The 13,458-nt window shown below is 39.5% G+C and overlaps 1 protein-coding gene across 1 annotated transcript in view; it reads left to right on the top strand.

Annotated features, from left to right (window-relative positions):
* Positions 1 to 13,046, top strand: part of SOGA3 (SOGA family member 3) — a 44,627-nt gene extending 31,581 nt beyond the window's left edge. Inside the window, exons 8-10 of the mRNA XM_032184475.1 lie at positions 40 to 375; positions 8,756 to 8,862; positions 12,984 to 13,046. Of these exons, the coding sequence (XP_032040366.1) occupies positions 40 to 150 (111 nt within the window). The 3' untranslated portion in view covers positions 151 to 375; positions 8,756 to 8,862; positions 12,984 to 13,046. The remainder of the gene's footprint in view (positions 1 to 39; positions 376 to 8,755; positions 8,863 to 12,983) is intronic.
* The last annotated feature ends 412 nt before the right edge of the window (positions 13,047 to 13,458 follow it).

Below are 13,458 nucleotides of genomic sequence, written 5' to 3'. Positions count from 1 at the left end.
AACTGACTGTTCTCTTTGTCTTTGTATTTACTTTCCCAGATGTTCCAGCCTATCATTTTACTTATTCTCATCCTTGTATTATTTTCATCCCTTTCATACACAACAATATTTAAACTTGTCTTCCTTTTTACACTGTTTTTTGTACTGTAAGCCATTCATCATTTACTGTTCATTGTAGTATTATTTTCAGTTTGTTTATTTTGTCCACCCTCCAAGATAAGACGTGCAAGAGACATAGTTTCTGTAATAGCCACTGCTGTAAAAACACTGAAGACTACTTGTTTGCCAAACCTAAACCAAACCCCCAAAAAACTGAAAAAAGCACCCTGAAAATCACCCAGTTGAATAGAAAGACTGCTCATCACAGTGTTCCAGGTAAGCAAACATAAAAGAATATTTTTCACTTTGCCTACTTTTTCTCATTTTTGAATAAAATATTCTTGAGTGTCTGGAACCAATTTAATATTCATTAATTTGTACCAAATCAGAAGCAAAATAGAAATATGCAGAGTGGGTGTGAAGAGTCTGTTCCTTTTGTCTTCCCACTCTCAGAAAAAGAATTTGTATTCTAGCCACCTATGAATAGTGAAACCACTTTTGATGTGTGTTCTGAAATTGTATTTCACAGTCTGTATATATTTTGCCTGGTTTTGATGATAATACTTTTCAGCACCGTATTAAGTGTATTAGACACCATGGAGGGACAAAATGAGAATGGAGATTGGACACTCTGATGTGGAAATGTGACAAGGAGCTGGAACCCTGAGAATGAGATACAAAAGGAGGAGGTATCAGAGCAGGCAAGGATTCTTCTGAGAGATGTAGGCTGGCTGCATTCTCTGCTCTAGAAAGGTGGTCACAATACAGTCTGAACTAAAGACGGTGAAGTCACCTTCTCTGATGCCAATTATCTTTTCCTAGCAACCTACTGCATTAGGTAACATTTTCTTGTGTGCTCTGTAGCTACTAGGGCCCTGGGTTCTCTCCCTCCAGTTTGGGCATGAAGGAACATTGTAACTCTTGGCCTGCTGAGTGACCCTTGTTTAACCACGTGGACGGTGGTGAGCAATCATAGATCAGGGAGGCCTGTGTGCATCATCAGCCACTGAATATTTCTGTCTTGCCTACAAGAGGCTGCACAGAGAGCAGAGGCCACACATGATCTTCCTATAACACTGAACATAGGCAGTTACTACAAACACAAGATCTTCCACTGTGAAAACCTCATTTGAAGTGCCCCAATGGAGCTCAGTTTTATCTATTTTTTTCAACCTGTGTTGAAACCAGAGTCACACAATTTTGAATTCTCCAAAATTGATCATTTACAAGTGAGTGTATTAATGAAAGTCTCGTGCAGATGCCATGATAAAGGATCTAGTGAATAAAGCAGCTGCTTTTACAGCTGACAATAAGGACTTCCTTTCCATGCCAGCACTCTGTTCACTTAATGTGTTCCTGTGTGAGAAGAGTTCACCTCCATGCCTCTCTCCAACTAATCAGAATCCTGCCAAGGGCTGTATCCCACTACCTGAAATAGCAGAGACAATGTCTTTAGAGAAACCCCTTATAGGTAAGCTGAGGTTGGACAACAGAATTTATTTTAGAAGAACAAAAAAGATAGTAAACTTACTACTTTCAGTATTAAACAAAACTCTTAGTGTTCTCCGTATTTGTCTAGCTCTACGTATTTGTCTAGCGCTACTGTGTACTCTATGCATGTGTAGTAACACTGATCAGTTAAATCACTTAATCTTAATATAATACAAATACTTACTCCTATCAGGGGATATTGTTGTTCGTATTTATTTTGTAGTTATCAAGATATGGGTAAAAGAAATGATAGTCAACATATAAGTAGAGATTAATTGATCTGGTGTCCTGTTTAAAGAGAAAGTCAGGCCCAGGAGAGTTTGAAACTTTGAAGAGTTTCTAAGATGCTCTAATTTATGCTCAGTTGCCTAAAAGTTAAGTTACATATATTAGAAACTATTACCAGATATGGTCAGTCACAACTTACCTTCACAGTGAATTTCTGTAACCTTAAAGATAGTTCTCAAATCACTGAGCAAAGGCCTTTTTGCTGCTTTTGTCACAGTCAGATTTTGCAGCAACTGTTTGAAAAATTCTGTGTTGTTTTTTTTTGTTGTTGTTGTTGTTTTGTTTGTTTGTTTTTTTCCTCATGGCTTTGCCATTTGGATATTAAAATATAATAGTTCTAGGCTTCAACTTGTCATATTAAATCTTAGAGCAAGACTGACTTTTTGAGTTTCTTTTTGTTTTACTGTTGCCCTTGGGAGAAGAATAGATTTATTTTTTTCTTAAATGTTAGAGGCTCAGTTCCATAAAGGATGACAAATCATGCTTAAACCTGATCTGAAGTTCTGGGCTTTCAGGTTTTAACCTACACTTGTTTATGCCTTTCTCAGCCTTATATGTAGTCAAGATGATTAGAGAGATCTTGCTTTACACTGAGTGGATTGGTAAGGATACTACTGTAAAGTAGTAGGAAAGGTTAATACACTGAATTTATACATTGGATATGTCTTGGAAATAACTTGGAAAAGATTTGTGTCTTTCTTGGAAATCAGAAAAGTAACCATGAATCTATTGAGTCAAGAGGCCAAGAAGTCCTCTGCACAGAACTGGCAATTATATCTCCACTGATTAGTCATGGTGATTTTTGTTTCATGTAGTTTTAGATTTCCTTTATGTGAGTTGAACTCCTCATCCTAATTATGTCAAGCATCAAGAAAGCCAGTCAATGTTGAGACTTCTGGGGGCATTTAGGGAGCTGTTGTACAGGCTACAATCTGAAATTAAAGGATCCTGAAGCATCCAAAATCATTTTAGAAGGTCCCCGCAGTCTTTGAATCTGTGATGAGCAAGAACAGTGAGGACCTCCGCAAACCTCAGTGCAGAGAAGGAACTACAGAGAAGGAACTACAGAGAAGGAGCTGGGGTTATTTAGCCTAGAGAAAAGGAGGCTCAAGGAGACCTTATCCTGCTCTACAACTACCTCAGACAAGGTTGTAGTGGGGTGGACATTAGTCTCTCTTCCCAAGCAGCAAGTGATAGGACAAAAGGAAATGGCCTTAAGTTGTGCTAGGGGAGGTTTAGGTTGGATATTAGGAAAAAAAAAGTCCACTGGAAGGGTTGTGGAACAGGCAGCCCAGGGAAGTGGTTGTGTCACTATCCCTGGAGATTTTCAAAAGACATGTAAGATGTGTTGCTTAGGGACATGGTTTAATGGTAGACTTGTCAGTGCTAGGTTAACAGTTAGACTTGGTGATCTTGGAGGTCTTTTCCAACCCAAATAATTCTATAATTCTATGAAATAAAAGGCATCCTTCATGTGCTGCATTCAGCTTGAAGGGAGTGATCAGAGCTGCTTAACTTTCACACTGGGTATTGCAGAGAAATTCACAGACCTCCATTTTTCACTATTTCAGAAGCCTCTGAGAAAGCTGATAAAATGAGTACAGACCCATAGCCAGAAGATAACATCTAGCCAATAAAATAAGAGTTCTGTATTTTGCTAAATGGAAATAGCTTGGTCTCACAAAGAAATGTGACAGTTATACTTGCCAAGAAAGGCTGCAGATTTTCTCCTCTCAGTTATTGGCCTGGTGGGCAAAGTTCACCTCAGAGGTGAGCAGATAAATGCAGCTGAACATGTTTGCATCCTCTAGCAGGAGTGCGTGGGAGTCAGACAGAGAAGAGCCAGACAGCACACTGCTGATTCATTAACTTGTCTGCCGCACAGCATCTCATTCTGAAGAGCAGTAATAAGAAGAATATAAGATTTCGCTTTTATGTGGCAACAAGCCAGATATGCCACATTACCTATCAGTTCAAATCTGTTATACCTATAGAGATTCACAAATCCCCTTCTGTAAGCAAAGTGCTTCTTAGAACATGCTGCAATAGCAGAACATGGTGGGTATCGCAGACTAAAGAAATGTTTATTGTTGCTCTCTAAAACCCATGATGAGAGAAGGTTAAATTAACCCAAATTTATATGTTTCTTCAAGTGAAAGGAAGGTGCTTCCACAATAAAAGGCATAGATTCTCCATAAGTAGGATTAATATTTTGAAGTCTTCTTTTATAGCATAAAACTCAGATGTTAAGGAAGTGAACATGCATCATAAAGCTAACCAACCTTTTTATGAAGTATGTTTCCTCTCACAGATCACCACTGCAGTTACCCTGTGCAAGTCATCCCAAGTCGTTTTATCAGCTGATGAAATGCAGTTCCTCTGAAGCACAGTGTAGGAGTTGCACAAGTATGCAGTCCTATAAAACTGTGAGATACAATATCTACTGCTGCTAATAGGGCTATTAAAACAAATTTGGTAATGCATTATGCTAGGGTGTAAATGTTGGAAATCTGATTTAAAAGTGCACGAAGAAGCTGTACAACATTTTACTGAAGGGGATGAAATTAAGCAACATGTTTTAAATGAGCACTGGAGTTTTATTCTGTGGATAGAACTAATGCAAAGCTGAATTTCGGCTGGATGCTGGGATTAATATTCTATTCTTGCAAAACACTTAACTAAATTTCAGCCTCAGGATTGCCTTATTTCTGCATTTCTCTGAAATATTAAATTTCTGTATCCTGCATTCCCAGGGAATTCATTCCACATTCTTTCAGAAAGAAGAGATCTTGCATATGTAGATCTAATTCTGATATTTTAACATTTGTATAAATTGGAAGTAAATCAGATGACTTTCTGTGTCACTTAGAATATAGATGCATTTTTTACTTCACTGCAAACAGCAAAATACAATTAATTTTCTTTCCTATTGAGAGTCAGCTCTGGATACCCTGAGAAAATACCTCTATAAATATTTTCTTTATTCTTACTGCAGAATTCCCATGATACTAGAAAGATCGTCTTCTCCAGGATCAGTGATATTTTTTTCAACCAAAAATATCTGTGCCTGAAGCTCCAGTTAGAGAGAGAATAAGTGTCTGCTGACACATATCACCAGTGCTTCAGAATCAAAACCAGAAGAGAGCAGGTGCTATAGTGCAGAAATATGCCTGGCAGTCGGAAAAAAAGAAAATTGCCAAAAACATGGCTGTAAATATGTGTTATAAAAAGAGATGAACTGCACATGAACTTTGGGTGTTGTTTACAAAAACAAGCAGAGCTTTAGGATATTAGATGTCCTTCCCCTTAATCACCCCAGAATTTGATAGGTGAGTAGGAGACTTCTAAAGGCATCGGTATCAGGGGCCCAGCTCTCATTGGCTTACATTTCTGTCTCTGATTTAATGCCGAGGGAAGTGATATTCAAACCCAACTTTTGCCATTACACATGCGGTTGCCTATGGGGAAAATTACAGTGGCTCTATTTAAAGTAAACATCTAAAGTATCTGCCACCGATTTCCAATGTACCCTTGGAGAACTGGCATGACATAACACTTTGTTGGCTCTGTTTCTCCGTTAAGACAGATGCGATTGCAGAAGCGCACAATGGTTAGAGGAGGCAGAATTTGTGTTGCTTTCTGCCCGTTTCCTGAGATATATCCACAGCTGAGATGTATTTGCCAAAATTATTGAGGTGTAAATTGTAATGTTCCAGGGATCTGGTGTAGTGATTGGGTTGACTGCAGTGGCAGCAGTGCTGTTCTTTCCTCCTCTTACCCACTTGATGCTGACAGAACAACATGGGTGCGCTGTCACCAAGCTAGTACTAAAGGTGCTCTGAAATGGTCTTGGGCACAGGCTGTTATCCACAGCACACACTACCCGAGTATGTAATCAGATTATAGCCCATGCTGAACTTGCACTCCTTTGTCTTCAGCCTTGTACAATGAAGAGAAATTTAGCAGAGGAGCTGATTAAAATGCCCTTGCACTTGTTCTGTTGAAGTGCTAACTTCTAACACAAGCTGAGCTGATACCAGGCATGGACAAAGTGCACTTTGCCTATGGAAGGCATGTGTCAGAATTAATCAACCTAAAATTTCCTTCCTGCTTATTTTGCCTGTACCAGAGCCCAGAAAGCCACATTTGCCACTTTTTCTGGTGATATTGAAGGATGGACAGTTTGTGTTGGATGACTTTTCCCCCAGAGCAAAAGCCATTACTGCTACACTTAGGGTTGTGAGGAGCGCTGAGCCCAGGTTTTAATAGCTCACTTTTTTTTTGTTGTTGTTGTTGTTGTTGTTTTTTTTTATCCCAACTTTGCTCTTCTTTTCCCATATTAGAAGTTTAACATGGCCATTTGACCCATGCACAGAAACATTTAGTTTTCCCTACCCAGCCTCGAGCTGTTTCTGAACTGTCCTTCCAGTGTGATGTGTAGGTCAGGAAATTTTCTTTCTCCAAATATCATCCTGCAAAATAGTGTGAGTGAAATAGAGTTTGTGGCTATCCAGGACAGCAGTAATGCCTGGCTTCCATGGGGGTTTAACTTCAGGGAGCCCAGGATATGAGGGAGCAGAGCTCCTTCATGGTCCTCATGAATGAAGCCCTCTGTCTTCTTAGTGAAAGCCAAGCACCTACACCCTCATGCAGATCCCACCATCTCAGCAAAGGTTGGATGTGAAGCTGCAGTGTCACCTGGAGAGTCCCATTCAACTGAGTGGGGTCCAGCTCTACATGAGCCCCTCAGTCTCACACATTTCTAATTCCTCTCACTGTCAGAAATGCAGGATTTTGCCTGAGTGAAAACTCAAGGCTGTGATTTCGTCCATTGTTTCCTTTGCTTTTGCTGTTCTGTATTTCCAGGACTTGTCATAGCAAGATAAGGGACGTTGAGTTAGCAATATTAAATACACAAGGATAATAGCCAATACTGATGGGAAATATACAGAAAGAAAAGAGAAAAAAAAAAAAAAAAAAAAAAGGGAAAAAAAATCCCTTCATATTGTCTCTATTTGCAGGGGTGCAGCTGTGCTGGCTGCAGGGAGGAGCAGCACTGTGGCACCCAGCCTCCAGCTGTGTGCTCTGTTCTGCCCCCAGGCATTCGGCGTTGCTGCCAGCCATGGCAGCTGGCCTGCTTGGAAATAACCTCCCCAACAAGTCACACTTTTGCCTTATGAACGGGAAAACTGCAATTCCTCAGCAGTTGGAGGCTGAGGATTTTCTTCAGGAACATTCAGTCTCATACTTGGGGATCTTTGTTTGGTTTTAGATTGTCTGTAAAATTTTCACAAATGGCCCAAGTCCCATTATTTATGTTACATGGGGACAGAATAAGCACCCAAGTAATGTGTTTTCTGAGACTTACAGCTAGACCATATAAGGAGACAAAATGTGTTTTCACTGAAACCTGCTTTGGTATTTACTTTAAAATGCACCCAGAGCTAAAATCTGTATGTTGTGTGTAGATTTTATCACACATGCATCTTATTGTCCTGAGGAGGAAGGTGCTGACTAAGCAAGGAGGTGAGAATCATATCATGTCCTCTGTCTCCCAGATCCTCCTGTCATCAGCTGCCCTGCCCACAAAAATATACATCACCCCTGCTTGATGCATTTGAAGACAAACATCTGATGGGTCAGTTTGCCCAGAGTTTTATGCTCCCTTAGTCAGGTACGTGGTAGCACCTTTCAGGGCCCACATGGGAACAAATGGTCCCTGAAATGTGAGTTTTCTGGCTGTGGCTGTTCCCAATCACTGCCCACAGACATGAGTACCCGGTGGGTCAGCAGTACGTGTGCACAGCCCTGCCTGGGGTCTCCCTGGCTGTGCCACAGGAGAGCAGTGTGACACACACATCATGTGGCACAGCCTTGCTGCCTGCACGAGGCATGGTGGTGAGCAGAGATGCAAGGAGCCAGCCAGAGCTCCTCGTGCTCAGAGTGGCTTCAGGGTCTCCTGCAAACTCTCACTTGCTGGGTCATTTCTGTCACACTCCCCTTCCCCTTCCCATGTCCCTTCCTGTGCTGACAATTGCTGTGGGCACTCCCAGTGCTTTACGTCCAGGCTGAGGTGCTTTTGGACCATCCTTGCTAGCCTTATGCCAGGGATGAATTTCCCTGTGCAAAGGAGATTCCGTTGGCTTTCAAGCACTTTGCTGAAATAAAAAGTATCCTAACAGACCAGGGAATCTGATCCAGAAAGCTTATAAAGTAGCAGGAATATTTGGGCATATCCCAAAGAAACCATTGTCACCATTCCCAGAATGCGGGACAGTAGGATTACACAATGCCCAGTAATTCTGCACTTTGTAAGTGATAGTATATGAACGCAGAAAAAGATTTTAGGGAGGAGTCTTTTGCTTTTAGCTCTTTAAGATAGCTATTAGACAGCTAAACTGCTTCTTTAAACAAACTCCCTTTACAAAGCGCTTTATGAGGGTCAAGTTGCAAAGCTCAAAATGATTGCACTAAAAAATATAACCCTGGAAACTGGGTCTGGGAGACAGAAGAATCTTCCTTCACGACATGGACGCTAATAAAAGAAACCTAAAATTGCCTATTGTCATAGCTGTAATGTTAGCACTGGCTGCTTTGGCAAGCTTTAAAGACTGGACTGCACTATAAAACCTAAAAATGTCCTGGACTTGGAGTTGTTTACACAAAATATGAGGAGATATAAAGTTACAGAGCTGGGGGTTGGAAGAGATGGCTTTAAAGCCATCCTCCGTGCGCTGACGTCACGTGGAAGCCAGCTGCTGGGATGATGCTGAGCGGAACTGTTTTTCAGTTTGCAAAAGTTGTGGAGTTATTCAAAGAGAGTTGCAAATGCTGTCCCAAGTGAAAGGTTAGCTTAGCTTTCTTGTTTCTTTTCAAGATCAAGATCTGCAGAACTGGATCTCAGCTAGCTACGCGCTTCATTGCTTTCACTGCTGTTTAGAAATGGACTGAAAAACTTCTGAAGGATTTCTTATTCCATGAAAGGTATGGTTATGATTTATTTGAAATCAGTAGGTTTGAACGGCTTTGAACAGTTAATATAATTTTAAAAAATGCAAATTGCTAATGTAACAAACAGTTATTTAAACATCTCTCTGATGTTTCTATTTATATGTTATATGGTGTTTTATGTATGGTGCACATGTTTTTTATTCTTAGATAAAGACTCGGCATTAGTTTAGTCGGTTTCTTTAGTGCAAACACAGATATATCAACAGAACAGGGATGACAGGTATCATATGAGCACTGGAGTTTCTTTTTCCTTCTTTCTCTTTTTCTTTTTCTGTTTTCTCATTTTCTTTCTCCTCCTTCCTTCCCCTTGCCCCTTTCTCCCTCTCTCTCTTTCTCTCTCTCAAATGTAGTTTCTTTCCAAGTATAAAGTGCACAGTATCATGGCACCTGACTCACTTTTATAATTGAACAAATAAATTACTTTATAGTTTCTTTAGTCATCCAAAATATCAAAATATAGTACCTTGTAGGAAATATCTTTTTTTTTTTTTTTTTTTGTAAAATCAGTGGAAGTTTTGTGTATCTGAATGGTCATGAACATCCAGTTAATCTCTGTTGAAAAATAACGTCTCCTCAGCTGATGTCACTGCAGATTATTTTAAGAAGTTAGTAAAATTTGATTTCAAACTGTTGTGCATCTTTAACTGGTAGATAAAAAAGACACAGATAGTAACAGTAATGCCAAATAATAACTTAAAACATTTTTGTTTTGTTTGAAAGGAGGGAGGGCTAAAGGAAAAGTTAAGAGAAAACACAGATGATGCAGACAAAATTGATTATTTGTTTGAAGCTGATTGCTGCAATGAGCTTCTGACCTTGTCTAGGACATGCAGAATGTGCCAATACTGCAACAGCACAGATACTGCTCTGATCCACACAGCAGATGAAAAAGTGTAATTTTTCATCCCTTTACGTTGCTTAAGCCATATGCAATATCCCTCGGGACATCTGGGTACACCATACAGAGAGAGAGTATACTACCTGAACTACACATGGGTTTCTATTGCTAGTAGGGAGTAAAACAAACAAACAAACAAAACAAAACAAACAAACAAACAAACAATAAAAACCAAGAAAAAAAAACAAACAAACAACAAAAACAACAACAACAACAAACAAAACAAAACAAAAAATAAAATAAAATAAAAACAGGAATAGAGCCACAGAAACAGGAGTTAAAACTCTCAGAGGAAATTACAATAGCAGTAAAATAGCTGTTTTCTTCTCAGAGTTTATGTCAAGAGGATATCAGAGAAACATAAGCAATACAAGGTTTTTGTGGATCTTAGAGCTACAAGTAACGATCTGTAACTTTTGTTACTAGCCTCTTCACCTCTTCCAAGACTTGATTGCATTTTGATCATCTCAGGTTCTTTTCATAATTACAGTCTCATATGAAACAGCTTGTAAATTGTTAAGATGAATGCAAACATAACAAAAGTAGTTCCCAGCACAAAGAAACCACCAGGGGCTTTTTTGATGATATATGCATGCTTGAAAGGAGTACATATGTATTCTTATATATATATATATATATATATGATGTGATATGATGTCTTGTGTTTCTTACTACTAATATGCTGCCAATTGAAGCATGGCCATTGCTACTTACAGTACGCTGACAAAATCACCACTTCTGCAAGTTATAGACAGATTCTTTCTGCCTCTCTAGTTCATGACTTTACAGTGCTTGCACATTTCTGTTGCTTCCTGACACATATTTAACGGGCTCCAGCGGAGCAGAGTAAGTAGAGAGGTGACTTTTGTTTATTTCTCTGAGGTGTCTTGAGAAATAAAGGCATAAATGTAGCAAAATAAATAAATAAATAGAATCTACTAAAAATTATGACCTTTGAAGTAACGAAGTGAGGAAGAATTGAAACAGTTGTAAAGTTATTTAGAAATAAGTGCTTAGATTGCAACAGATCTTAAGGTTTTTTTGTAAGTTGTTTTAAGATTTTTTTTTTTGTTGCTTTGTTATTGTAAGTTCTTTTTTGTAAATTGTTTTTGGTCAACACTTAGTGAAGTTTGGCACAAAGCTTTGGCCTGGAGAGCTGCAGTCTCTATAGCCTGGCCACCTTCCCTAAGGAGCCACAACCAAGCCAGTGCTTGACCTCTTTCATGATGAGAATGCTGTGTTGTCTTTGAGCAGCTCTTAATTTCAGGAAGTTTTATGTGTTTGTAAAACTGCCCCACACATTTTTAGGCAGGTGGAAGAAGAAGGGCCTGAAATCTGTTCATAAATAGTTGAGGGACAGATTGCCATTTCAGAGCTCCTAGTCAGGGGTGGGCCAAAGACTGAAAGAGTAAGCTCCAGTACCAGGTTATGTGGTGGCATGGTTACATTGCTATGAAACAGACTAGCAGAGATGTTTGGAGAATAGCTAGCTTACTCTCTCAGTCCTCAGTCCCAGCCTGTTTGAGGGTTAATGGTTCTATAACCCCGGGGTTAGGTTTGGGCCCAAGATGGCCTGGTCTGGTGGAAGATGCTGTAGGAGGCCTTCCTGTGACACAAAACAAATGGGGCTCAGTGGAGCTCTCTGCTCACTTGCTAATGAAAGAAGCTGACTCCAAGTTTGGCATCAGCTTACCAGTCAGCTGAAATAATGCAGACACTGGTAAGCACTGATTATATAGTAGCCACAGCTGAATCAACAAGACTTGCCCAATAAAATACAGGATGAAGAAGAACTGTGTGAAGCTTGAGGGTGAATTTTCACTACATCAAAGAAAATGTGGGTGGTAAAATGGGCTGTTCCTGTGAGCTGAGAGTCACTGACTGTCAGTCAGGGAAATGAACAAATTCCAGTAACATAAACTGGGGCTTACCTCTAGTTAACTCTCTGATAAGCCATTTGCCTGCCTGTACACTTGGTTTCTGGTTGGAGACCAAGGCAATGCACAGGCATTTTGTGATTAAAGTCACAAAAAACTCCAGGTCCACCTAAATAACACAACAGCATGCCTTGAGAGCCAAAGTTAACAACTGAAGCATCAGTGTGCATGTACCAGCCATTACGCCACAGAATTCACTGTAACTGAATGAATGAACATTACTTTGGCCTAGCTGGCATAGTAAGTGTGCTGACAGTAGTGGAGTTTCTACTGTAAGCCTAACAAAGCACGAGGAATATCAGGCCCAGAAAATCTGTAACTGTTTTGCTCCAATGTCAAATGAGAAGATCCAAAATATTTCCTTTAAAATATGTGTTTGGTAGTTCTATTAATATTTTTTCATCCACACATACAAGGAAACCAAAGAGTTCTGAAGAGGATTTAGAAACTGAATCACAAATGAGTGAAATATTCTGAGCAAGGTTTTGAAATAAATTTGAGTTAGTGCTCTCAGAGAACAGTTTCCAGTTTTCTCTGCTAGTCCTAAAACTAACACTTATAGATGTAGATTTGTGAATCCAAAATACGTGAAATCTTTATAGATTAATGCTTTGTGCTATGTGTTTTTGTTACCTGCTACTTGCTTTTCTCTTGACTTTTTCTTTGTGTGTTCTAAAGCATTCATATAGCCATGAGAACTTTCTTCTCATGTCTCATTTACAGTCTTAACTCCTAAAAGAATGTCATAGTCTTTTCCATGCTAAATGCATGAGTGAGACAGCAAACATGATACCTTCACACCTGCAGTTGTCTTTTGAACAAATGTAAATATAGCTTTCACCCTCAAGGGCAGACCTCACAGGATCCCAAGGTCCTGAAGTGCCGTTCAGTATCACATAGACTCGAATTTCTTTGAAAGCATGTTTATAGTGAGTAGTAACATCAAAGATGTGAATTGGCCATGGTACACAGCCTGTTGTGGGAGACACTGGTGAATCTTGTGATGCTGGCTGTGCATCCCTCCTCTTCTCAGACTGGGCCTGTCTACCCCTAGGTTAGTGTCCTGTAACGCTTAGTTTTTCATCTTCCAGTCATACTGCAGATATATATAATGCAATCTTGTACTGCTCTCTCCTGCAAGCTCATTTCCATTAATTATTTGGTTGTGGAATTTTTGCTCTTTTTTTTTTTTCTTTTTCTTTTTTTTTTCTGGAAGCTAGATTCAAAGACAAATAAGACTTATTCTGATAAACTTTCAGGAAACATTCAGGGAAGAAAGAAAAAAGCAGAGCTATCTTGTTGCTGTTACACAGACTGTAACCATGGACCTGCGTAAACAACTGGAGAATACAGAGAGGAACTGGAATAAGGAGAAGATGGAGCTGCTGGAGAGATTTGACAATGAAAGGAAGGAATGGGAATGTCAATGGAAGGTCATGCAGAAGAAAATTGAAGAGGTACTTCTAAACAAAACTCTGAGCACTGGCATTTTTTCTTGAGTCTTTTCAGTGACTAGAGGTCACTTTGATTTATTTTTCTCTGAGTTATATCCTATCTCCTATCTGTCACTGGGATTTTGTTATAGCTGATGGTAGGATACAGAGCCTGGTGTTAATCAGCATTTGCCATTGTTCGTTTAATATTCACAAATACGATGTAGGAGGTTAAATGTAACTCTGTCAAGTTTGCTGTATTGTTGGCTATATATACCGCTGCCAGTTCTGGCCATGAGCC

This window comes from Aythya fuligula, chromosome 3 (genome assembly GCF_009819795.1).
Source record: "Aythya fuligula isolate bAytFul2 chromosome 3, bAytFul2.pri, whole genome shotgun sequence".
NCBI lineage: Eukaryota > Metazoa > Chordata > Aves > Anseriformes > Anatidae > Aythya > Aythya fuligula.
This window is presented reverse-complemented; position numbering and strand designations above follow the sequence as displayed.